The 25,838-nt window shown below is 41.1% G+C and overlaps 1 protein-coding gene across 7 annotated transcripts in view; it reads left to right on the forward strand.

Annotated features, from left to right (window-relative positions):
* LOC149197770 (uncharacterized protein At2g33490-like) overlaps positions 1-18,914 on the forward strand; it is a 541,003-nt gene extending 522,089 nt beyond the window's left edge. For all 7 annotated transcript variants that reach the window (XM_089405960.1, XM_089405959.1, XM_089405962.1 and 4 more), the window contains one exon: positions 17,662-18,914. In XM_089405960.1, coding sequence (XP_089262086.1) covers positions 17,662-18,699 — 1,038 coding nt within the window. In that variant the 3' untranslated portion in view covers positions 18,700-18,914. The remainder of the gene's footprint in view (positions 1-17,661) is intronic.
* The last annotated feature ends 6,924 nt before the right edge of the window (positions 18,915-25,838 follow it).

Here is a 25,838-nt window from a genome sequence, read left to right on the forward strand (position 1 = left end):
ACAAGAGGAAGAGGTGGACGAAGAGGAAGAGGAAGATACTTCAGAGGCAGGGGGGGCAGACATTCTCAAGCAGAAAAAGCAGATCTGCATTGCATTCGCTGCAAACGAAATGGATCACATGATGCTTCTACATGCAAGCTACCATGGGACAAAATTGAGCAGAGAAGAAACCAGCAGAAAGGTAAAACTGATGACACAGACAAAGGTAAAGCACCTGAATCCGCTCACTATATTGAGACACAATGTAACATTGGAGTAAATGAAGATTTGTTTAATGCTTCACTTGCTTCTTCGAAAAATGATTGGTTGCTTGATTCAGGAGCAACCTGTCATATGACTCATAGGAAAGATTTTTTTGAAGATTTCCTTGATAATGTTGATGGAGCAGTATACTTTGCAGATCAGTCAAAAATCAAGCCATCAGGGCTTGGCACAATCAAGCTTAAACTGCATGGTCTTCCAGACTTTCTTCTGGATCATGTTCTATATCTCCCACAGCTCAAGAGAAACTTGTTGTCCACATCCGCCAGCAAGGTCACTCCATTCACATGTTTGATGGAAAGCTTGAGGTAAGAAAGGCATCTGACCACTCACTTGTCATGAGGGGTATAGAAGAAGAAAGACTTCTTAAACTGCAAGGAACCTCTGCTCATGCACAACATTTCTCATATATTTCTCATCATGAAGAAGGTACACTTCCGTCAAGTTTATTATGGCATGCTAGATTTGGACATTTAAACTATGATAGTCTCCGCTTGTTGAAGAAAAATGGTGTTGCTGGTTTGCCTACAATTCCTAGAAAACATAAGCAATGTGATGCTTGCATTCTAGGAAAGCATAGCAAACAGTCTTTTCATGATTCACATTCAAGAGCACATAGGAAGCTTGAACTCATTCATTCAGATTTATGTGGTCCAATGGCTGTTCCTTCTGCAAATGGAAATAAATATATCATGACATTTATTGATGATTACACCAGAATGTGTTGGGTTTATTTATTGAAGAACAAATCTGATGCTTTTCAAACATTCAAGAATTTTCATAAGTGGATTGAAAATGATGCACAATCTCATATTGGGTCTATTCGCACTGATAATGGAAAAGAATATACATCAAATGAATTTGAACACTATCTTCGCCAACATGGGATTAAACATCAAACAACTGTGCCTTATAATCCTCAACAGAATGGTGTAGCTGAAAGAATGAACAGAACAATTTTGAATATGTTGCGATCCATGCTTTTCTTCAAAAATGTAAAGATAATGTTTTGGGCTGATGCTGTTCTATGTGCTGCATATATAAAGAATAGATGTCCATCTAGTGCTATAAGAAACAAGACTCCTTATGAATTGTGGTATGGACATGTTCCTTCGGTAAAACATCTCAGGATCTTTGGTTCCACCTGTTATGCTTTAATACCAAAGGTACATAGAAACAAACTTGGTGCTAGAAGTCGTAAGTGTATCTTCCTGGGGTATTCAAACACATCTAAAGCATACCGTCTTTATGATGAAGTAAATAAAAAGTTTGTTGTATCTAGAGATGTCATTTTTCTTGAATCATCCAAATCTGACAGTGTTGTTGAGCGGCAACTTGATCGCTTGGATAGATTCACAAAACCAAAATCATTTCAAGAGTTTGATAATCAGATTCCACATATTGAAGGGGGGATTCCTATACTAGATCAACATGTGGAATCTTCTTCTGAAGAACAATCTCCCCTGCATGACACTCCAACAACGGATGATGCTTTAAGTGATGTAATTGATAGAATTGGGAGACTCAATCTTGATTCAGACCCAACTCAATCAACAGAGCAGCCTGGACCATCTCAAAAAGGTCCCCCAAAGTGGCTAACAAAGACACTTGAAAGTGTTCATCCTGATGAAATTGGAAAAACAGGAACCAGAAATACAAACCGACAAGATGAAGGTGATGTAGATAACTCTAATTCACCTGTTGATATGGATGTTACTTATGATTGTGAATTGAACTTGTCTACAGATTTTGAACCAACTTCCTTCAAAGAAGCTGCTTCTCATGATGAATGGAAAGAAGCGATGCAGAAGGAGTATGATGCCCTCATAAAGAATGGCACTTGGAAGCTGGTTGATCCTCCATTTGGAACCAAACCAATTGGCTGCAAGTGGGTCTACAAGAACAAATACAAAGCTGATGGCTCACTTGACAAGCACAAAGCTAGGCTTGTGGCAAAAGGTTTTGCACAGAAGGAAGGGGTCGATTATGAGGAAACTTTTGCCCCGACAGCAAAATGGGCCACCATCCGGACACTCTTTGCACTAGCTGCTCAGAACGGTTGGAAAGTCCATCAAATGGATGTAAAAACTGCATTCTTGAATGGAGATCTAAAAGAGAATGTTTTTATGTCCCAGCCTGAAGGATTTGCTGTGAAAGGACATGAACATAAAGTATGCAAACTTGTGAAGTCCTTGTATGGCCTCAAACAAGCACCATGAGCCTGGTATGAAAAACTAACTGAGCATCTTCTGAAACTCAACTTCAATCATTTTGATCTTGATGATGCAACTTTATTTGTTAAGAGAGTTGGCAAAACAGTTGTATATCTTGTGGTATATGTAGATGATATTTTAATGACAGGGAACAATGAAAGCTATATTGCATCCATAAAGAAAGAATTAGGAAATTTTTTTGAAATGACTGATTTGGGCTATGTTCATTACTATCTTGGCATTGAAGTAACCCAACATCCAAAGTCCATATTTCTTTCTCAAAAGAAATACATTGGAGATTTGTTAAACAGATTTGGCATGACAGAGTGCAATCCTCTTTCTACTCCAATGGAACAAAACTTGAAGCTCACATCTATTGAAGGAAAGGAATTTGAGGATGCAACAAAGTATAGACAGCTTGTAGGAAGTCTCATCTACCTCACTACTACCAGACCAGACATTTCATTTGCTATTGGAATCCTCTCCAGGTTTATGCAAAAGCCTTGTGAGGGACATTGGTCTGCTGCAAAAAGAGTTCTAAGGTACTTGAAGGGAACTCAAGACCTTGGAATCAAGTATACATAGGTGGACGACTTCAACTTGATTGGATACTCTGATTCAGACTTCGATGGAGACAAAGAAACTGGGGTATCTACTTCAGGATATGCTATGAGTCTTGGATCAGGGGCTGTCTCCTGGAGATCACGCAAACAATCAGTACCAACAGAGTCCACAACAGAAGCAGAATATGTGGCAGCAGCTGAAGCAACGAAAGAAATTGTGTGGCTCAGGAAAATTCTTGAAGATTTGCAGGTAAAACAAATACAATCAACTCCACTCATGATTGATAACACCTCTGCAATAAAGTTGGCCAAGAACCCAAAGTTCCATGATCGTACTAAGCACATCAATACTAAATATCATCTGATCCGACATCATGTTGAGGCCAAAACAATCCATCTCCGTCATTGTTCCACAAACGAGCAAATTGCAGACATCTTCACCAAAGCGCTTGGAAGAGAAAAGCTTGAAAGATTCAGAACGATGCTTGGACTCACCAACATCCGTTCAGATTAAGGGGGGGAATGTTGACACCTAATCCTCAACGGATGGGTGAACTGGAACGCGAACAGTCATCAAGAAGATGAACTGATCCATCCCATTTATGTATATAAATGATAGTTAGCTAATGAATTATGCAATCAGTTTTTCTCTGCCCATTCTGGAGTTACCCTGGCCTGACACCTCCTCTACTCCTGCCCAAAATCTTTGATCATATGAAACTAGTCTGCATATGCCCTCTCCCTTTGGTTTGTCGCGAATAGATAAAGCACGCCAATCTGATGAAAGAAACATGCTCTTCACATCCCACATAGAATTCAACAGAGACTAAAGAGATATGAAAGTAGCAGCAAATCGTGTAATGGCAGGACGCACGAACTCTTTGTTGTTGGTGAATCTTCTCATCAAGCTAAGCACAGGTGCATGATTATATAAATTTTGTTACTCTCCTGGATGATTCAACAATATCCCTCACAATAGGAATCTTACCTATATCCTCCAACATCAAGTCAAATGCCGTGAGCAACACAAGGCGTCCAAAACAAGTTAGGATACCTCACCATAAGCAACTTGCCAGCTGCAACATAATTTGCAGCGTTGTCCGTTATGACTTGGACAAAATTGCTTGGGCCTACTTCCTGAATGAAGATGTCCGACAACTCCCATAATAAACGTGCATCTTTAATGTGTGCAGATGTATTAACAGATTTCATAAACATTGCCGCCTTGGGACAACTAACCAAGAAGTTAAGAAAGTTCCTACCCTTCTAGTCAGTGCAACCATCTGACATGACTATGCATCCAGTGTGTTCCCATGATGCCCTAAATTCCTCCAATCTAGAAGTGCAATCAGTGTTTTCATCTTGAAGAAGAGGCTCTCTCAATTCTGCAAAGGTGGGGGCTTTGTAGCTCGGGCCAATGATAGAAACAACATCAAACATAGGTTGGTAGAATGGGTTTGTCTTGCAATGTTGAAAGGAACATCACTCCATAGAAGACACTTACTGACCAACCTGTCAGCTTTTGCCTTTTCCTTTATTTTAAGTGTCGATTTCATACCAGGTTGTGCACCAGGTGTGGTTCTAGGAACAAAAAAAGATGGGAAAGCTAAGGGCTTGTGACATATGGGTTTGGAAGGTGATGTTGAAGAAGCACTCTCACTTCCCCCCACTCTTGAGGCCCCTACAAGTTGGATTTTTAGTGTTTCCCTGGTGTCTTTGCCCTCCTCTTTATCCATCAACGATTGAATGGCCTGTCAGATGATTTCTGGAGATGGATTTGGGCAAAGGTCTACATTTTGCCCCGGAATTTGCCCCAAATGGAATTTTAATCTGTTGATACCTCCTGACATATGCTTGCCACACAACTTGCAAGTCAAATACATTCTATTGATCCCCCCAGATTCGGGTATAGTATTAGGTTCACCATATTCCCACATAGCGTCCAAAAGCCTTGGCATTTTGTTTTAAACTTTGAACTTGAATTTCAACCTGGGCATAAAAAAAATGAAAAAAATTAAAAAATCCCCATCACATAAGAAGCAAACGCAAACGCAATTGTTGATTTTAGATTTTAATTGCCTCTTCTCACTCACTTGAACACACTCAGATTCAGTAAACAAGGGTTTGAATTTTTGTCATTTGATTCTTGAAAGTTGAAGTTTTGCTTCAATCTAGATTATAAACAATGTTTTGATTCAAAATTCTAGGCAAAAATAAGATAAAAACAAACTAATAGAATTATAGAAAGATTTAAGAAGTCATTTGTGTAACAAAGACTAAGAGAGAAATTAAAATACATACCTGGCAGCAACAATTCGGCACTTTGAATCTCTCATGTTGAGCAGTGGACAAATCTCCAAATCCCCACCACAAAACTAGCAAATCTCCTCCTCTTGGGAAATGGCAAACAACTACTCTCTCCACAAGGACGAATGGGAGCAAAAACAACAAGCAAATGTGTTTTTTACCCCTTTTCAGCCTCTTATCCGCAGCCTGGGAAAGATGGACGACTTTTTCGGTCGACTCCCGATAAAATCAAGATTAATTCGATTTATTCCCGATTTAATCATTTTGCTGAAAAAATTGGATTTTTGGGATTTATCTGACTTTTTCCACACTGCCATGGATCGACAGTAAGGCTGCAATTGAAGGTAGATCAAGTCCCCCTCCTCGAAATGCCTCTCTACTCTATGTTGGTCAGAATACATCTTCTACTGGTTTTGGGTTGTTTGTAAGTTATCCTTAAGATCCTTGAGGATATCTTGGCTCTCTAGGATCCAATCCTTGGCCTTTGGGGCCCTGTTGTCTCCAAAAACAATGTTAGCAAAAGACAAAGCATCATAACCATATAAAGCACGGAAAGGAGTCATACCAATGGACATGTGATGGGTGGTGTTGTAATAATACTCTCCTAGATGCAACCATCAAATCCAAGCCCTCCGCTACCCTGTCACATAGTTTCTGAGATAACCCTCTAACCACTAGTTCACCTTCTCTGTTTGGCCATCGGTCTGTGGATGATAGTTGGTGCTCGGGGTGAGCTCAGTGCCGACTAGCCTGAAGAGTTCCTGCCAAAATCCTCCCATGAATCAACTATCTCAGTCACTGATTATAGTCTTAGAGAGTCCGTGCAGACGAAAGACCTCCTTGAAGAACAACTCTGTCACCTGTGAGGTTGAATATTGTGTAGGTATGGCAAAGAAGTGTGAACATGGTCAGCCGATCGACCACCACAAAAATATAATCCCTCCCTTGCACCGAGGGAAGTCCAGTGATGAAATCTATCGATATGCTCTCCCATTTCCCCTTAGGGATGGGAAGAGGTTGCAACAATCCTCCTGGATGGGTCAACTCCCCTTTGTTCCTCTAGCAAGCTTCGCACTCTTGCACATGCCTCAACACGTCTCTCTTGAGGCCCTTCCAAGTGAAGCGCTTTCTTGGTGCCATATAAGTCTTCCTAAACCCTTGGTGCCCAAACAAAGGAGAATCATGAGTTGCTCGAAGGACACGCTATCTCAACTGGGATCCCGAAACCAAAAATATGCGCCCCTTAGAATAAATAACCTCATCCATCACCCTATAGCGCTCATCTTCATAACTGCCATCTAAGATCTCGCACACCCGACGATCCTTGGAGTACTTTAACAATAACTAAGCCTTCCAATCATGACAAATGCTCATGAGTGAAAGCCCGACTGGTGTCCTGGACAGTGCATTTGCCACTACGTAGTGCTTCCCCCCACATACTCAATATCAAAATCGTAGGCTTGCACCTTGCTGACCCACCTCTGCTGTCTGTCATTGACGCCTTGCTGCCCCATGAAATGGCGAAGACTATTGTGATTCGTTTTCACCCAAAATCGGTTCCCCACCAAGTACTGTCTAAACATGGCCAAAGCATGCATTATGGCCAACATCTCCTTGTCGTAAATGGAATACAACATCTCATGAGGTAGAAGCTTTCGACTCTCGAAAGCAATGGGGTGCCCTCCTTGGGACAAGACTACCCTAATCCCCACACCTGATGCATCACACTCCAATACCGGGCAACAACTCATCACCTCCTTAAGGCGATCAAATGCTACTTGAGCTCCCTCTGTCCACGCAAAATCCCCCTTCTTAGTTAGATCAGTGAGGCTTGATGCCAACTGTGAGAAGCCCTTCATGAACTTCCGATAATAGGTACAGATGTCCAAAAATCCTCTCTATGCTGTCACATCTCGGGGATCTAGCCAATCCCGAATGGCCCGAATCTTCTCCTCGTGCACATTGACCCCATTTGCACCTGTGATGTGTCCCAAGTAAAGCATCTTTGTTAGCCCAAACTCGCACTTGGATATCTTGGCATAAAACTGTTGCTCCTCCAATATACACAAGACTGTCTCTAAGTGCTATAGGTGCTCCTCCCATGTCCTGTTGTAGATCAAGATGTCATCAAAGAATACTAGTACAATCCTCCTCAACTCGCCTTGGAACACATGGTTCATGCACGAGTGAAAAGTAGTCAGTGCATTTGTCAACCCAAAAGGCATGGCCAGGAACTCGAAATGCCCATAATGACATCTGAAAGCTATCTTCGGGATGTCTTGCTCTCTCACCTGAATCTAATGATACCCTGACCGCAAATCTATCTTAGGGAAGTACTTGGCTCCTCTAAGCTCATCCATCAACTAGTCAATGTGCAGAATGGGATACCTGTTCTTCAGTGTCTTCTTGTTGAGGGCCCTATAGTGAATACACATGCGGAGAGTCTCATCCTTCTTCTTCACCGGCACAACTGAAGAAGCAAACAGATTGGAACTCGGTCTGATGTGACCCAACACCAATAACTCCCTGATGACCCTCTCAATTTCGTCCTTATAGGCCTTGGGATGCCTATAGGGTGTAGTGATGATTGCCTGCACACTAGGCTCCAACTCTATAGTGTGCTCGAATGCCCTGTAGGTGGTTGTCCCGGTGGTATATCTCCAAAGACTACCGGATATCTATCTAGTATTTTCTGTATGTCTGGATGTGGTGGCATGGTCTTCCCCCTAGCCTCTGAAATCCTTAGCTCTATTGCCCATGCTATGTCTCCATGCCTCAAATCGACCTCCATCTTGTGGGCCGAAACTGTCTGAGGGGGGTACGAATGCATGCCCCGAAGAACCACTGGCTTGCCATCTGGTCCAACAAACTCCATCACAAGCTGCTTCCAATCGGTGGTAACCTAGCCAAGGGAATACAACCATTGGACACCCAACACCACATTGGTGTCTGGTACATCCACCATGAAAAAGTGGTCTGTCATCGAATAGTTCCCCATAATCATTGTCAGAGCGAGAACATATCCAGTGCACTGCATAGTCATGTCTCTTGGTATTAGGATTGAAAACCCATCAAACTCTGTAATGGTGATACCCCTCCTCTAGACCATCCGAGCATCAATAAAATTGTGGGTGGCCCCACTGTCTACTAAAACTGAGACACGCTGCCCCTGCACCGTACCTTTAATCCTCAAGGTCAAAAATTTGGGAATACTCAAAGAATCTAGGACTCCCCCGACTGGTACGAAAGATGCTCCTCCCTGTGGTGGTGGTGGTGGTGGTGGTGGTCCCCTCCCTGCTAGATCCTCGTTGTCTCCGCCACCAAACTCCAACTCCCCATCATCCTCCTAATCACGATCTGAGAAGACCTTGATGTAATGGGTCTTGCTCGCTGTGCACTGATGACTTAGTGCCCAAGGCTCTCAGCATGTAAAACATAACTTCCTCCTCCTGAGGTCTCTCTTGGTCTCGTCATCCAACTAACCTCGCCCTTGAGATGCTCTCTGCGCTGTGGGCGCTCTAGTGTCACTTCCCTTCTGAGGGTAGGGAGTGCGTGAGCGAAATGGAGCTCGGGCCTTGGGAATAACCCCCTGCAAATCTCGAGTTCAAGATACTGCCTCCAAAAGAGTAGATGGTTTGTGTGACTCCACCAGTCCCCGCAATGGCTCTGTCAACCCCTCTACAAATGTGTATACTCTCCTTGCATTTGAAAATTAGGTACCATGAGTGAGACCCTCAAAAAATGTGGAGATATAATGCTCTGGATGTCTTGTCTACTTGAGCTGGGTCAACTCCCTGAAGTGAGCCTCTGGATCCCTTCGATCAAAGCGCTCCACTACTCTCCACGTGAAGTCCTCATAGGAGGCCACGCTGGCGTGCCCCAGAGTGAACAAACCATGAAACCACCAATCGTGTGCCTCCCCATCCAGGTGCAATGTGGCCATCTTGATGGCCTCTACCTCTGTCATCCATTTCAGCTGGAAATATATGTCCAGCTTCTTTATCCAGCGCATGTTGTGCACTTGGTAGTGCCATCATATGTTGGGAAATACATTTTCCCAATAGAACAATGCAACTCATAGTTCTGTGTGCCATAGCCCTTCCCCTTCCCATTCTATTTGATCTTGCAAAAGTTTCTGAAAGTCAGAGCCTCTCTGAACTCTGCCCCCATGGATTGCCACTCCCGGAAATGCTCCCCCATCAACGATGGATCCTCTCCTCCACTAGTCTCACCCTACGCCAAAGGTATAAAAGAGGGTAAAGTAGCTCAAGTTGGCTCACTCAAGGATGTTCGCTGCGCAATAAGTGAAAGGTGATTGAACTGTTGAGAGGCCCCTGAAATCTCTCCAACTACAAACTCCTGGTGAGTGCTCTACTCCCGGTTTTGCATCTTGATCTCATCCAACATCCCCTTCTTCCCTTTTGCCAAATCACTCAAAGCCTTCAAGAGACTATCGAAGGCCATCTCCTCCCTACTCCTAGGCTCACCCATATCTTCTGCTACCACAGCCTTCCCATGATCCTCCGTGTCTGGAGTAATCTCTAACTCCCTTTCCTTGCTCCAATACCTCTACCTCCTGTAGGTAATATTCTGCTGGTCCCCCACACTCATAAAAAAGTTTTCCCTCGGTTGAGCCAGAAGCTAAGCTCTGATACCATTGTAATGTTCCAAACTTAAACAAAAAGTGATATGCAAAAGCAAATACGATTTTACATAGAAAAATCAAACAATCAGAAAATATTCAACACACTCTAGAAATGAGAACCAGCTGAGCCATTTTATTAATGAAATGGAGCAAGTACAAGAGTATGGAGAATGCACCTGGGCTTGCCTCAAGGGCAAGCTTGACAAAACCCAAGTGATAAACAATAATTTCAAAGTTGGAAAATGACTGCTCTAATGGTATACGCTGCCTCCCAGTAACTACACTGCTGTTTGGAAAGGTATTGCAATAAACCTTGTCTCCGGTGCTTAGAAAATGATGAAACTTCAGCCGCAAGGTCCTTAGCCAAAACCCACAAAAACTCAAAAAAGGTTTGGCCTGAATCCAACCTCCCAAATTCAACGTCCAATATGGCCTATGCCCTCCAAATTGCTCAAGAAATACGGCCTGCAAGGAACACCCACGAAATCCTCCTCCAAGCTCAGGAAAATGAAGCAAACAACTCCCAAAGTATTTCCCTTAACCTCCATTGTAAAGCTTAGCCTCAAAGACTGATACTCTACCTACCTTTGCGCTGGCCTAGGAAGTGCGATAGTCACTCTGCAAAGTAGTACACTCCTCCAGCTCCCAAACTATCCAAAATGACAACAATCCTCCTTTGCCTCCTCTTCGGAAAATATCTGACCCAAACTCCACTGCAAGATACCACAAACAAACTTCAGGAGGACATCCAACATTATATTTAGAACTACTGCTTAATAATATAAAACCCTCAGAGCTGCTGCACCGGTTTTCCTGCATTGGGTTTTACTGGGGACTATTTTGTCCAAAAATAACAGTGTCCTATGTATCTTGTTCTTTGCTCAGTTTCTTGTTTCATGTAATCAAATTAAATTGGTGTAGGCTACAGAAGTAATTTACTTTAGTATTTTTCAGAAAATAACTTGATAGTGTATATTAAAATCAAGTAGGAGAAGTAAATTTAGTTTTGTTGCAGTGGCGGTTCCTTGAGTGTAGGAATTTTCACATGGTATCAGAGCATTGATTTTGAAATAGGAAGAGCAGATTCAATGCTGAGCAGAGAGTCCAATAGCTGCATTTGGCAACAATTCAAATCCTCTTGAAGCGGTTGCGAGTCCTTGCCGGGAAAGCAGAGATTCCGAGGAAATCTCTCTTTGAGAGAGTCGACAGAGAGGTACAATTTCCGGTTCGTGAGTTTGCAGAGGCAGAGGGAGTGATGCAAAGCCTCAGTGCACTGCTTGAAGGACGCAGCTTTTGACGGGGCAGAAATCCGTCAGAAAAAAGCAAAGCCACATAGAAGGGGAATTTTCTCCTCAAAGGACTTTTCTCACCAAAAGTCTGAATTTTTCACTTGCCAGGAAGTAGACCAGTGTTCTGCAATGACTAGAGGAGTCAGTTCGACAGTTTGGGTGAGATGGCATCACATGGGCTTAGAGATTAGGACAGGTTGGAAGGAGCTTCCAACTATGTCATATGGAAGACCAGAATCTTAGCTGTTCTAGAGGAGTATGATCTCGAAGCTTACGTCAAGAGTGTTGTGGTTGTTCCTGTGGACAATGATCAGAAGAAGAAGTACAAGGCCAAGCAAAGAAAGGCGAAGAGGTTCATACTCGATGGAGTTCGAGATCATGTGGTCTCACGCTTGCAGGGCAAAGATACAGCTCGAGAAATGTGGGAAGCTTTGTCTTCACCATATGAAGGTTCTTCCGAACAACGGAAGATGTACTTAGAACAAAATTCGCAGCGGACATTGATACAGAAGGGATAAGTGGTTAACTCCTATCTTCAATGTCTTCATGACACCAAAGACCAGCTTGTTGCAGTGGGGTCTACTCTTCAGTTTACCGCGATGGTAAGGACGGCCCTGAATGGAGTCTCGGATGAATGGCAAGTCTTCGTCCAAAATATATTAGGCAGGGAAAGACTACCTTCATGGGAGGAGATGTGGGCAGCCCTTCAACAGGAAGAATTAAGGAGGGATCTGGTTAAGGTCAACTTCAATAGTAGTAGTGGGGGTGGCATGAAGACCAAGAAGGAGAAGGAGAATGCAGCTCTAGCATCAAAGGGACAACAGAAGCAGAAGTGGAAGGACATTTCAAAGGTGAAATATTTCAGATGTGACGAGATGGGCCACTTTGCATCCCAGTGTCCTTTGAAGCAAAAGGATAAGGATGCGAAAAATGATCCTAAGGTTGCTCCAGCAAAAATTGACGAAGATGAATTTGCCATGAGTGCCCACACATCTCCAGGAGGGAAATGGGGCGATATAGAACTGTAGTCGGGAGGACTACATGTGTGCAGGATCCTTGAGGAACCAACCTCTTGGATCAATTCCTTGCTATGGGAGCCCAAGATTCCACAGTAATGAGATGGACTTAATGTCAGATGATGCAGTGGGTTGATTGGAGACACAAATGCAGTAGCCTGAAACCAAAGACTGATCAGTGCAGACCAAGATTGGAAGCAGTGCAGATGACACAATGTAGAAGTTAGCAGCAACACAAAAAATTCTGAGGGTCAGAGACTAGTAGCAGTCAGATTCCAACATTCACATGGTATTATGCTGAACACAGGTAGTTCAGTGATTTTGGGTGTTTTTCAGTTGCTTCTCTCAGCAACTAAGTTGCAGTACGAATGCAGTGTTAGCAGTGGCAGTGCTAGCAAGTATAGCAGATGCAGCATTTGACAGGGAGTTGTAGTATAGATGCAGCAGTGGCAGTGGCAGTGTCATGGGCAACAGTACAGTAGCAACAGCAACACAGTGTAGGTGTCAGCAACAACGCAGAAAGGAGATGCTTTAGAGACAAAGCAACATGCAGTTGGGCATTGTTGCTAGAGCACATTCCTCGCTAAGAGGGAGTGTTAGTTTTTGGTAGCATCAGATGTGCTCTAGCCATGAAAATTGGTGGAAAGGCTAAAGCACATGAGTTCTAAAGAACCCAAAAACTGTTTGGTGAAATTCTACCCGAATTGTGTTTTATTAAAATAATTAATATTTTTAATGGGGTTTCTAAGTCTAAACTTAAGAAAATTAAAGTATTAATGGGTATTAATCAAAATATGGGTGAGAGTGTTCTAGAAAGTGGATCAAGTCAAATTTTTAATCTTAGCCATTGATTAGAGACTTAATCTCGGCCGTTGAGGTCTCAACGAGAAAAGTATAAGGAGGCTTGGGGTTCATTTAGACACACACCGAGAGAACGAATTGATTTAGAGTTCGAAATTTCTGGGGCTAGGAAGCTGAGAAATTCGAACTAAGTGATCATTCTGCAGCAGAGGGGCAGGGATAGTTCGGGAATATTAGGTAGAGAGGCGGAGAGCCACTAGTGGAGGAAGCACAACATGTAGAGGGACTGACGATGGGTTAGTCTGGGCCCATGCAGGCTTGACGCTAAACCAGGGAGAGCCAGCACAGAAGAGAAGCTTCCCTCACGCAAAAATCCAGAACTGTTGGGGAGCTGCCAGAACAGTCGGGAGAGGTTGACGCAAAAGCTCTAGGAGGCAGAAGATACAGCGTAGGGGTGACGCAGAGCTTGTAAGGCTGACGTAGGGTTGATGCAGGGCGAGCACAGAGATAGCCAAGGTTAGCCAATTCTGTTGCCGGATCAGTTGGAAACTGCTGGGTGAAGTGAGGTAATCTCACTCAATTTTCCGCCATTATATTTTTCTTTGTAACTGGAATTTCGGGAGGGCATCCAACATTGTATTCAGAACTACTGCTTAATAATATAAAACCCTCAAAGCTGTTGCACCGGTTTTCCCGCAATGGGTTTTTCTAAGGACTATTTTGTCCAAAAATAACGATGTCCTATGTATATTGTTCTTTGCTCAATTTCTTCTTTCATGTAATCAATTTAAATTGGTGTAGGCTGCAGAAATAATTTACTTCAGTGTTTTTCAGAAAATAACTTGATAATGTATATTTAGATCAAGTAGGAAAAGTAAATTCAATTTTGCTGCAGTAGGGGTTCCTTGAGTGTAGGAATTTTCACAACTTAACCACCTCCATGCAAATCGAACTAGGGAGTGCATATTTCCCTAATGTGGGTGGCCCCCATGTGTAACTTAACCACAACAAAAATAACTTTTCCTAAGTCTAATCTCCTAATAAAATCGAATGGGACCCACTAGCTCCAAAATTGGCCCCATAATATAAAAATTAATCTTGTTCCAAAATAATTTAGGAAGGGACATGACACTCCCTCTGTGTGTGCACTTAGTCTTCCACCTGACACTAAATCTGCACTAGCAAACTGCTACAAACCCTCTTTGCCCATACTAGAAATCTACTCTTTGAAAATATGTAGTTGCTTCTCCCTCTGCCTACTAGAATCGCTTCCTCGAACAAATCAAACTTTCCAGCCACCCTGCAACTAGAAAATGGAATCCTGTCCAGCAATTCACATTGCCTGGCTAGGTACTGCAAAACCCCTGAAAAATTCATTCTACTGCTCCCTCTGAACAACGAAATATTTCCTCTTCGACTCTGAGCCTCCTATCTGTCAAATACGCTCTAGTACCATTTGAAAATTAGTTGAAATGCAACAACTGGAATTAATTCTCCTAAATGATTAACAATTTATTAATTTTCTGATTAATATCGAATTAATCACAATGTAATTTCTTCACCAAATAAAATAAATGTTGCGGAAATAAAAATGTTGGAAACTGAGAAATGCTAGCACACACACACATATAAATGACACAATTTTTTTTGGACAATTGTCCTCGGAAAAACACAATGTGGGAAAACCACTGCAGCAGTTGAGGGTTTTATTATTATGTAGCAGTGAAATTCTGAGTACAATAAATATGGATGCCCAACTAGCTATCCAATCTGAGAGAAATACTGGCAAATCAACGGAGGGAAATTACCCTCTTCTCCAAGCAATCTCGACACAAACTGATAACTCCAAGCTAGCCGTCCAAACCCTCTGCACAGGCTTTTGCGTCACCTCAGCACAACCTATCACACACTCAACCCGGAACTACAACTACTCAAGCCATTTTGCCTGCTGCTACTCTGGAAACGATCCTCCTGGCCTTTGGCAATTGAATCCACCTCCAGCTCAACTAAATCGAACTACCTCTTTGAAGCTCTACGTAGGCCCTGCGTAACCTCCTGGAGAAATAAATATGGCCTTCTCTCTTTGCCTCTCAGGAATTGAAAAACATCCTCTAGATCACTATCTCTGCCCCTATCTATCTTTGCATCCTCTATCTAGCTCGAACTCTGCTGTTGGCTAGCTCGAATTGCCCAAGGAACTCGCATTGTTGGCTCTCTCTTATGTCTTTCTCCATTTACCCATCGACCTCTTCTTATAATCTCCAATTGGGACTCCATTGGCTAAGATTAAAATTTAATCAATGGTTGATATCATCTCCAAGTTGATCTATGTGAGTTTCTAGAGAATTATCACCTTTCTCAATTAATTATTATTAATTAACCAGTTTTCCTAAGTTAAGCTTAGGAAAAATTTAAATGATCGTCAATTAATAATTGAGCTATCTCTAAGTGGAATTTCCAGAAACGATTTATGGGTTTAGGAAAACTCATGTGTTTTAGCCTCTCCCCAAAGTTTCGAGGCTAGAACACCATCCGATGCTACAAAAACTAACAGCCCTGGCAGCTATGTCTCCACATGAAAATATGTAGAGCGATCTCAAGTGATGGATGCATGTCCAAAGTTCCCAAAGTGCTAGGGAGATGATCACCTAGGCCAAAGTATGATAAGTACATACGAACATCCATGCTTAGGCATAAAATAAGTGTCGTTTCTAAGTGTTAGAATACATAAACAACAGTTTTATATAAGGGTGAAGTGAAAAAACCTAAGGTTTATTTAAGTCATGCATCCTAATAGATCCACTCCAAGACCCCACGCACCCATTTTGGGCATAAACGATTTCCATGAGATGGTTAGAATGAGCCATAAGGGCAAGGGCTATCCTAAGATGGGGACTAAGAGGATAGGCCATGATAAAGTAGTGTTGCGAACGTCGCAAACGGGATAAAATCAACGAGATTCTGGAAAAAGAAAAAAATTGTAAAAATCGGGAAAACATCAGCAAAATTAAAAAAATACAAAAATATTCATTTTTTTCAATTTTTTCAGTATCTAAAGCATCCACAACATAAAATAATGCGTTGAAACATAAATATGAAAAGAAAACTAATATATAAGATGTTTAATATGTCTAGCTACATCACACGTTATAGTGAATCATGTCCTGAAACCTGAGTCCAGACTCTGCCTCTAAATATCAATAAAAAATATAATAATGTATCTCATATCATGAATCATATACAATGAAATGAACCACTAAGTAACTAATGATTTCCTTTGCCCCTTTGCGAGAAAATGTAATAGCTTTCCCTCTAGATGAAGAAGGCCCTGGGGCTGGCATTGGAATCTGATGTCCTCTAGAAGAGCTAGGAGCCGGGGAAGGTAGACCATGTCCTCTACTGGTGACCATGGTAGGTGGTGTCCACTGGCACCTCCTCCTCCTATTGCTCCTCCTCCTCCTCCTCCTCCACTACCTCCTCTAGCCAATCAGGGGTCAATTCCATGACAGGCCTCTCGGCCTCAACCCTCCATGCAATAGTGGTGTCAATCCCATCCAATGAAATGGCATCCACATTAGGTGTCTTCTGAAGTTGCCTCACCCACAATCGAAGATTGTAGTAGATGTAGACCATGTTGTTAAGGCGTTGGGACTCCAACCTATATGAGGGTCATAAATTATAAATTAATAATTATAAAAATAATAAATTATAATTTTTATTATTTAATGAACTCAAAAATTAAATTTATTATTGATGTTTTTTTGGGCAATTTTTACGATTTTGTCATGATTTTTTCAGTTGGAAAAAATCGATGATTTTATTGGCCGATAAAATCATCCTCCCGTGAAAATGGCTACACTAATAAAACGACAAGGGCCTAGAGCAACCACCTAGATGAATAAAACACTCTACATAGATCACTAAGCATGGTCTTGTACAATACATATGATACAATGGCCACACTTTTGGCTGATGATGATACATAATAGAAATCATTATGATGGTGCATCTGATCATGATACTCCAGGCTTTGACATCATCTCAAGTTAGGCACAAGATTTGCTTATACGATGAAACAGCTGTGGGAAAGAGAATGAGGTACCACTGAAATGAAATTGAGAGGGAACAGGGTTCATCGTGTGACCCCAACCATGAAGAAATTTGGATGTCCTATAAAGAAGAACCTCCCATCATAAAACCCATCCTTGTACTTTTAGTTCCTTTTCAATAATATAATTTCTTTCTTCCTCACTTCTTAAATTCAATAGTCAAGTTCCCCGTATCTCACTATCAACTATGATTGTTAAACTCATTCATCCACACGACAGGAGACTCCCCTCCAGATTTTAGTTTTCTTAAATACCTCAAATCAAGTTTAAAATTCTTTTATCATTAAAATGGGTGTTCTTGTATATTCAGTCTCTATGCGCAACTTATTTTGGCAATGTTGGACTTTATACTGAATCATACATACTTCGGATTTTATTGATCTACAGCTATTCGAATTTAGATGTAAGATGCATTGCATATAGTGGGTTCTGAGCATGTGATCTTTGTTGTTTGCAGACAAGTACTGAAAAGGTTCAACAGTTTAGGCATAGCACTGCAACTGGTCAGAGTAAATCAGCTCCCATCCCACTTTATTCATTGAAAAAATCTGATGGATTTGATAAAACCGAAGAGATGCAGTTGCAGAAGCCTGTGCATTCATATGCACTTCCAACTCCACATGGTGCAAGTATGAGTGTTACAGGGTGTGTGAATAACAGTCCTGTAGGGGTGAAAACAGCAGGTGCAAGTGGGACTCTGCGAACATATCCATTGCAACAATGCCAAAGTCAGGATTTGGGGCAGAGAACAACTTCCAGGATGAGAGAAGGGGGTCACTGTAATCCAAATAGCTCAATATCCGTTCCTCTTACAAAGCAGAGTTATATATCAAAAGGACAACAACTTCCTGAAGAATCTAATAGAAGAGCACAGGCCAGACCAATGCCTCTTCCATCCTCAGTTGAAAGTGTAGCTATTTTGAATGCAACAGTTGCATCTACTTCCAAAAGACATAAAAGGCATGTTCATTCAGGTCCTGTAACAGGCAATTTATACTCTAGCGAGTCAGTTGTACAGGGAAGTAGTTCACCCCTCTTTCCAAAAGTAGAACCTTCATCTAAATCAGGACCTATTGGTCACTCCACAATGTCAGGTCCGTTTGCTTCACCAAAAATTTCTGGTAGTCTTTCATCTTTTAGTCAATCATCTCGTGTAGGCCAGTTGCATGAGCTTCCTAGGCCACCCCTTGATTCAGCAAAAACTTCAAAACCTGCAATCTCCATCACTCACTCGGCACCCTTGGTAAATAGGAAAACTAAGGAATCTTCAGCTACTAAAATACTAGGACCAACAATTGCAAACTTTGCATCTCCTCTCCCCTCGCCTCCTGCAGCATTGGTGAGCAGCAGTCTTTCTGTACCTTCGTTTGGACAGAAAGGCCAGTTGCAATGGATAGAGATTACTGAAGAAATTTCTTCACCACCTCTGACCCCTATTGCTTTCCCAGCTAGCAATTTAATGTCTGTTAATTCAAAGACTGCTGGTAAATCTTGACAAAACTCTGAGGTGGGTTTTTGTAATTTGTCTTACCTTCTTATATTTATGATGTAGATCTTGTGGGATGCCATTGATTGTTGAGTTCCTTTATTAAGGTTAGTTTGAGTGCTATTTCATCTTTCAGATGCCCTACGAGTGTGACTGTAATGAGCATGTGCTGTTGTGGTTTCATACAAATTTTAATTTATCATTATGCATATCATTTAAAGTTATCAGATTTATTTCCATAACCAGTACGGAGTTATCATCCTCTGGAATCATTCATGGGATTTGTTAATTTGAATTTTTATCAAAAAAATAATGGTATAATTTATCGTTTAGCTTGGTTGTATTTTTTATGGCTTTTAAAAATCAGCATAAGTTTAGTGAGAGCATTGCATGCAAGTGAGACATGGATACTTTAATTGTCAACTTATTTGGTGGAAGCATGCATGACATAATGATATTTTCATCATCTGGCACGATATCTTTGGCGTTGTTCTAGTTTTTCATTGTCGATTTGAAATGGTGTCAATCTGAAACTCTAAATGGCATTGACTTCTGATGCAGCATTTGGAGTTTGTTGCTTCTTTGGCTTCTCTTTTTTTATAATTCCGCGTGCAGATTCTATTCACTGGAACTTATCACTTCGAGATAATTTCTTTGAAGTGCATGTATGATATTTTACAAAGAGTTTCCTGAATATACTATGCTAGTATTAAGTTGTAAGATAGGAAACCAGCACTTGATAAAAACTTAAACTAACCGTGCATGTCAAAAACAATGATGTGCGGAAAGAAAATTCTTTGTCATTGAATACCAGGGCACCATTGAGGTGATGCATAGGCCCAGGAAGAGTTTACACAAATATTATAGTCAATACCATTTCAAGTTGACACTAAAAACTTGTCGAACCAGTTTATATTAGAGGGTCAGTGTGTCTGGTTCTCAGGATATAGTTAAAAGCAGATCAATATTGCCAAGCCGGTGCCAATGTCTACCTTGCATTGAGGTCATATTTCTGAATTTGTGAATCAGACTATTGTACAGAATATTTTAGAACTCTCTTGTTGCATAACGTTTTAGTGCAGGAGTCAAATGTTAGCCTTGGGATTGTCTACCAAGGAATCCAACTTGTGAATGTTACTGTAATCAGGTGCTCTCTTGTGACGATAGGATAACAACTTTAGAGACTTCACATCAATAGGGTTCATCTTTGTATACAAGGAAAACTATAACCCACACATTTCATTATTTGGATTTTCCCCAAAACATGAGAAGGTCCCTGTTGCCTCAAAATCTAATTGGCCTTGTGAAAGACCTCACAAGGCAAGAGCCAAACCAAGGTGCAACAATGAGGTGGATTGCCACTCTCACTTCAACACTCCACCTCCTGCTCTTTAGTGGAATTTCATCACACGGAAGGCTTCCCAGCTTCTCACCTAAAGATTATAAGTCAATTGGCTCAAGGTGATATAAGTGAAGGCTAGGCAAAGTACTTCTTGTTGATTTTGGGTAGCATCGGATATGCTCTAGCTCCGAAATTTTATAGAGGGGCTAGAACACATGAGATCTCCAAGACCCAAAAATCATTTGGAAAATTTCCACCCGGATGAGGGGTTATTAAAATAATTAATATTTTTAATGGGTTCTTAAGTCTAAACTTAGGAAAATAAAAATATTAATGGGTATTAATAAGAATATAGGCGAGAAACTTCTAAGTGACGAGGATCAAGTCTGTTTTAATCTTAGCCGTTGATTAGGGACTTAATCTCGGTCGTTGATTCATCAACGGGAAAAGTATAGGAGGAGACTTGAGGGTTAGTTGGAGATACATTTGAGAGATCAGTTAATTTGATTTTTTTGGGGCGTGGTTTGCTGAGAAAATCGAATAGGTGATCTGAGTTGCAGTGAGAGGGGCAGTTCGGCAGAGGGACTTCAGTCCAAGGCCGAGAATACATAGCAGAGAGGCAGAGCAACACCAAGAGAGATAGTGCAGAGGAAGAGCTTTGAAGCAGTGTCACAATGATGTAGAGGGAGAGCTTTGACGCAGTGACACAGTGGAGGCTAAGGGGTCTCAGTGACGCAGCTCCTAGAGGAGGTGATGCAGTTCTAGCGCAGAGCTTGGAGCAGCCATCGCTGCCCAGCAATGGGAACAGTGTAGTCACCTGTGGGGTTTGTTCATCTGTCTCTGGATAGAAATACTTCTGTCGGGTTTATTTTTTGTTGGGTGAGCAGGATTTGGCACCGTAGTTGTATTCAGAAATCTACTTAATAATACAAACCCTCTATATGTTGCAGCGGCTTTCCCGAGTTGGGTTTTTCCGAGGACAATTGTCCAAAAATAACAGTGTCGCTTGTGTATTTGTCTTGTTCTATTTTCAATTCATGATCTGTATGTATGTGTAGTCTGCAATAGTGTTTTCATCGTTGTTTAAATAATTAAACAACTTGTTTAATGTAAAAGCAAGTAGGAGATGGTAAACCAATGATTGCAGTAGGATTTCTAATGTGTAGATTTAGAAATTTTCACAGTTCTTATAAGGATTAAAGGACAATTCTTTATGTAAAAGGAACAATGTACCATAAACAAATCCTTCAAAGATGCTTGATTACCTAGGGTTTCAAGGTGTTGCTTATATAAGGAGTAACTAGGCATGCAAGCATAAAGAAAATGTTTGCTTAATGATGAAATCAAAAAAAGGTGATGGAAAACCTTGAAATAAGCCTTTGACGATGTTGGACCCACCAACATTCAGGGGATCTCCCCAGTATGAAGTACCAACTAGACTTCATACCATTTGGTGTAGGAGTCCCATCCGGTATGATGGCCCAGTTGCCATTATCTTAGAGATTTGCCTTAGCTCTCGCTATTCAATACATGAGAGTGTTATACTTGTAACTTCAAGAAAGCGAGGTGAGTATTCCTGGTGAGTGCGTAATGTAACTCTGTGTCTAGGTTCACTTATTGTCAAAGGAGAAAGTGAAGTGAGCCTCTTGATGAGAGGAATAGTCCCAATCCAGGAAGAAACACACGCGATCAACAACAAGGGTCCGTCCAGCATCCGGCGGAATAGTCCACAATGGATGCAGCAGTCGTGAAAACCTAAGTTCAAGGGAAAACACGTGCACTGTCCAACAAAGCAGTCCACACGGTGGTGACGATTGTTAAAACCAAGAAAACACAAGGATAGTCTGTGTAGTGTTCGGCAGAGTAGTTCACATGGGCAAGACAATGGTGATAAACAATACAACGCATATTCAACAATGTAAGTACTAAAATAACCGAAGTAGTTCAACTATTTTAGTACAGGTTAAGAAAACATGCATTAGAAACGTTTAAAGAATAGTCTTACAAACGGATACAAAACATGCGTGAAAACGTGTTGGCCTGATACCAATGTTTTAAAAACCGGAACCGGTGACCGGACTGGTCCACCTAATGAACCGGGTTTTGAAATGGAACCGGTCGAACCGGAATTGGTGAGGTCAAAACGAACCAGTTTAAAAAAATACATTAAATAATTAATTTTTAATGAAAAAAACTATTTTTAAGATTTAGAACCATGATTCCAAGCCAATAGAAACAAAATATGCAAGGTTTGCTCATCTATATACCATGTAAAGGTGAATATATCAAAATGGCATCGAGTGCAATACATATCCGCAACAAAATACATAATCAATGAGGCTCTAAATGGCCTCTAGAGTCCGAAAACAATGCTATAAGCTATGGGGTTGTTGAACTACTACACGTCTACATATCAGTGATCAACAACATGATCATTGTTAAATAGGGAATCCATACAGGTGAGGATGGTTTTAGATAGAGGAGGAATGCCCTGTTGTAGAGTTTTGTGAACCCAACATTTCGGACTACCAAGTGAGTCCATCATCAGGGGACGCGACAATAGATAATCTTCAATCTTAATGATGTATCCATGAGCTGGGTTTAGGGTATATATATATAGGTTATTAAAGAATGATGTGAGAAATTAGGTCGACCAATGTATTTATTTATTTATTTTTTTTTTTTCTTAAATCAAAAATTAATTGTTTTGAATAATGATTTACTTACTTTTATTAATGAGTTTAAATTAATTAATTAATTAATTATTTATTTATTTATTTGTTATATTTAATTATTTGTTTATTTTGATTATTAAATTATTATTAATTATTATAATTTCTTTTATTCTATTTAAATTTTTTTAACTTTTAATTTTTAATTTAATTATATATAAAAAAGTTTGATGAAATATGTATCTATAAATGTTTATTGTTATTATTATTATATATATATATATATATATATATAATAATAATAATAATAATAACTCATCATGATCATTCCTCATCATGATCAAACTCATCACCACTACTAGACAAGAGGTCATCAACATCTACATAAATAATATGCCTCTGAGTTTTAGGACTCCTAACACTGCTCTACAACTTTAGTAGTAGTAGCAAAAATAGACATCAAAACTACAAATCACTGATCAACATGTTCATTCATGAAACTCATCATTGATTCAACGCTACTAGAAATACATAAACATCATCAACAAGAGATACATGAACATCATATAGCTCAAAGTCTTCAGACTTGGATTGCTTAACCTTATAACATGATAGAAATTGAAAAGGTTTAACATGCCTAACCAATGATTTTGGTTTGAGTGAAGGGTTCTTCTCCTCAACCTTATAATGTCGTAGAAAATGATTAGCATGCCAAACCAATTGTTTTCCTTTGAGTGAAGGGTGCATTCTTGTTAAGGCCATGGTAGAGGAGTTCAATAATCAGTACCACCAACATCAACAAAGTTCAACAATTAATGCCACCATGATCAAGGTTCTTAAAGGGCTTCATGCTCTTGATCAAATGCCAATCTCATACCCTCATGCATGATAAAATCAAAGGGAAACATTGCAAACCCCCAAACCATGAAATCCTGAAGACCATTGTCTGTTGAATTTTGAGTGAAATCTAAAATTGTAGTTTCTCCATATGAAATCCAATGAGGTCGAAACCACTCTCAAACATCCTGAGTCATTTCATGGTAATGTTAAAAATTTCAGTAAAAGGATGAAAATGAAAATTAAAGGAAATGTCACTTTTACTTTAAGAATTTAACATTACTATTAATTGCCAACATTGTTAGGGTTGAGATGTGTCAGGAAACTGAGAGGGTAGGCATGTTTTTTTTGGAGGGACTATTTTTGGAGGAAAACAATCCCAAATTTCCCTCAAACCAGCTTCAAAACTTACAAAAATGAATTTTGTGGGGGTTATAGTTGCCCTGGCAATATACCGGCTAGATTAGGACAAAACCGCCGGTTTGACCACAAATCGGCCGATTTAGTCCTAAACCAGTCGGTTAGGGCAGAAAAAGGCTAAATGAGGACGTAAACCGGGTTTTTAAGCTGGTTCGACCCGGTGGGCTTGTTAACTAGCTGGTTTGACTAGTTACCGGTTTAGATCGGCCAATTTTTAAAACACTGCCTAAGACAGGGTTCTAAATTAAGCAAAAATTCCAAGACATTTGTACACCGTACATCACTAGCCCCAGTAGTGGGACATTGGAGCCACTCCTCGCTCAAAGAACAGACTACAGACTCTCAAGGCTATGTGGAAGGAGCCAAGGTCTAAAGTCCTAAAGTCTTTTGCTCATACATTGAGGGGTATATATAGCTAAGGGGGATAACTGACCCTTGTGACTCTTCGACTTCCCTCATGATTGTTTGACTTCCTATGACATTTCAACTGAAGTGACTCTTCATCTTCATATGCGTGTCTCTTTGGCTTTCACATTACATTACATTTGATTACAAGAAGTATGGCCCATAGTAGCGATGTGGTCGAGACAACTCATGACACAACTCGACATGACACTACTGACATGTACTGGCTGACTATGGTGTCCATGTCGAGCTGTTGAGTGATGGGTGTGCACTCGGTGTAACATGACTTCACCTTCGCATGGCAAAGTGCGTGGGGTCTTAGATGGTCTTGGTCTTTGCTTGATGGTAGGTAGAATTGCAACTTCATATGTGTGCCTCTTGGACTTTCACATTACATTAAATTTGATTACAACAAGTATGGCCCATAGTAGTGATGTGGCCGAGACAACTCATGACATAACTCGACATGACATTGCTGACATGTACTCACTGACTATGGTGTCCGTGTTGAGCTGTTGTGCTACTGAGTGATGGGTGTGCTCTCGATGTAACATGACTTCACCTTCGCATGGCAAAGTGCATGGGGTCTTAGATGGTCTTGGTATTTGCTTGATGGTAGGTAGAATTGCGCAGTTTCCAGGATGAAGACCAAGCAGGATGTTGGGGAACTGCTGGGCAAATCTACACATTTTTCAAGGTAAGGACTAGGCAGGTCATCCGGGGGTTTAGCTAGGAATCTGTGTAGTTTCTCCAGGGAAGACAAAGCGGGCAGCAAGATGCACTGGCAGAGATTTCTGCGTAGTTTTCAAGAGAAAGGCTGGATCGGGCTGCACAGAGCTATTGATCAGAACTGCGCATTTCTGAGAGAGTGTCGGGTAGTCATTTTTGCGCAGTTTCTAGGATGAGCGCAGAGCAGGGCAGCAGAGAGGTTTCCAGTCAAAACTACACAATTTTCAGAGGGAGAACAGAGCAAGCCAGTAGGGGGCCTGCTAGTCAAATTTGCACAATTCTCAAGAACAGTGCAGTGACAGGCAACAGAGGCCTGACTCGCAAGCTCTACACAATTTCTGTAGACAGTGCAGGGCAGGCAGCTGGGCAACTTATGCGCAGTTTTGGGGAGTAGTGTAGTTCAGATTTTCCGGAAGACCAGAGGGAGGCTGGATGAGCGATGTTGCGGGAAGCGCAGAGTGGATCGGACTTGGGGACAATTTATGCGCAGTTCTGGGAGAGAGTCAGCCGGCTCACTTCCAGGATTTCTTAGTGTAGGCTGCCCTAGAGGATAGCCTCAAGCTCTGCACAGTTTTGGACAACAGAGCAAGGTCACTAAGATTGGGGTCCAGTTGAAGGAGGGTTGTCCGGTCGAAATTTTTTTAGGAAAAAAGACTAAGTGTGAAAACAAGTGAACTTGTGCATACATGACATTGTGATCGCACACTTAGCACAACTCGACGACAAGACACCTTAGTCAACAA

Source organism: Pinus tabuliformis, chromosome 2_2 (assembly GCF_031772625.1).
Source record: "Pinus tabuliformis cultivar Carrire ecotype Pingquan chromosome 2_2, CPIR1, whole genome shotgun sequence".
Classification (NCBI taxonomy): domain Eukaryota; kingdom Viridiplantae; phylum Streptophyta; class Pinopsida; order Pinales; family Pinaceae; genus Pinus; species Pinus tabuliformis.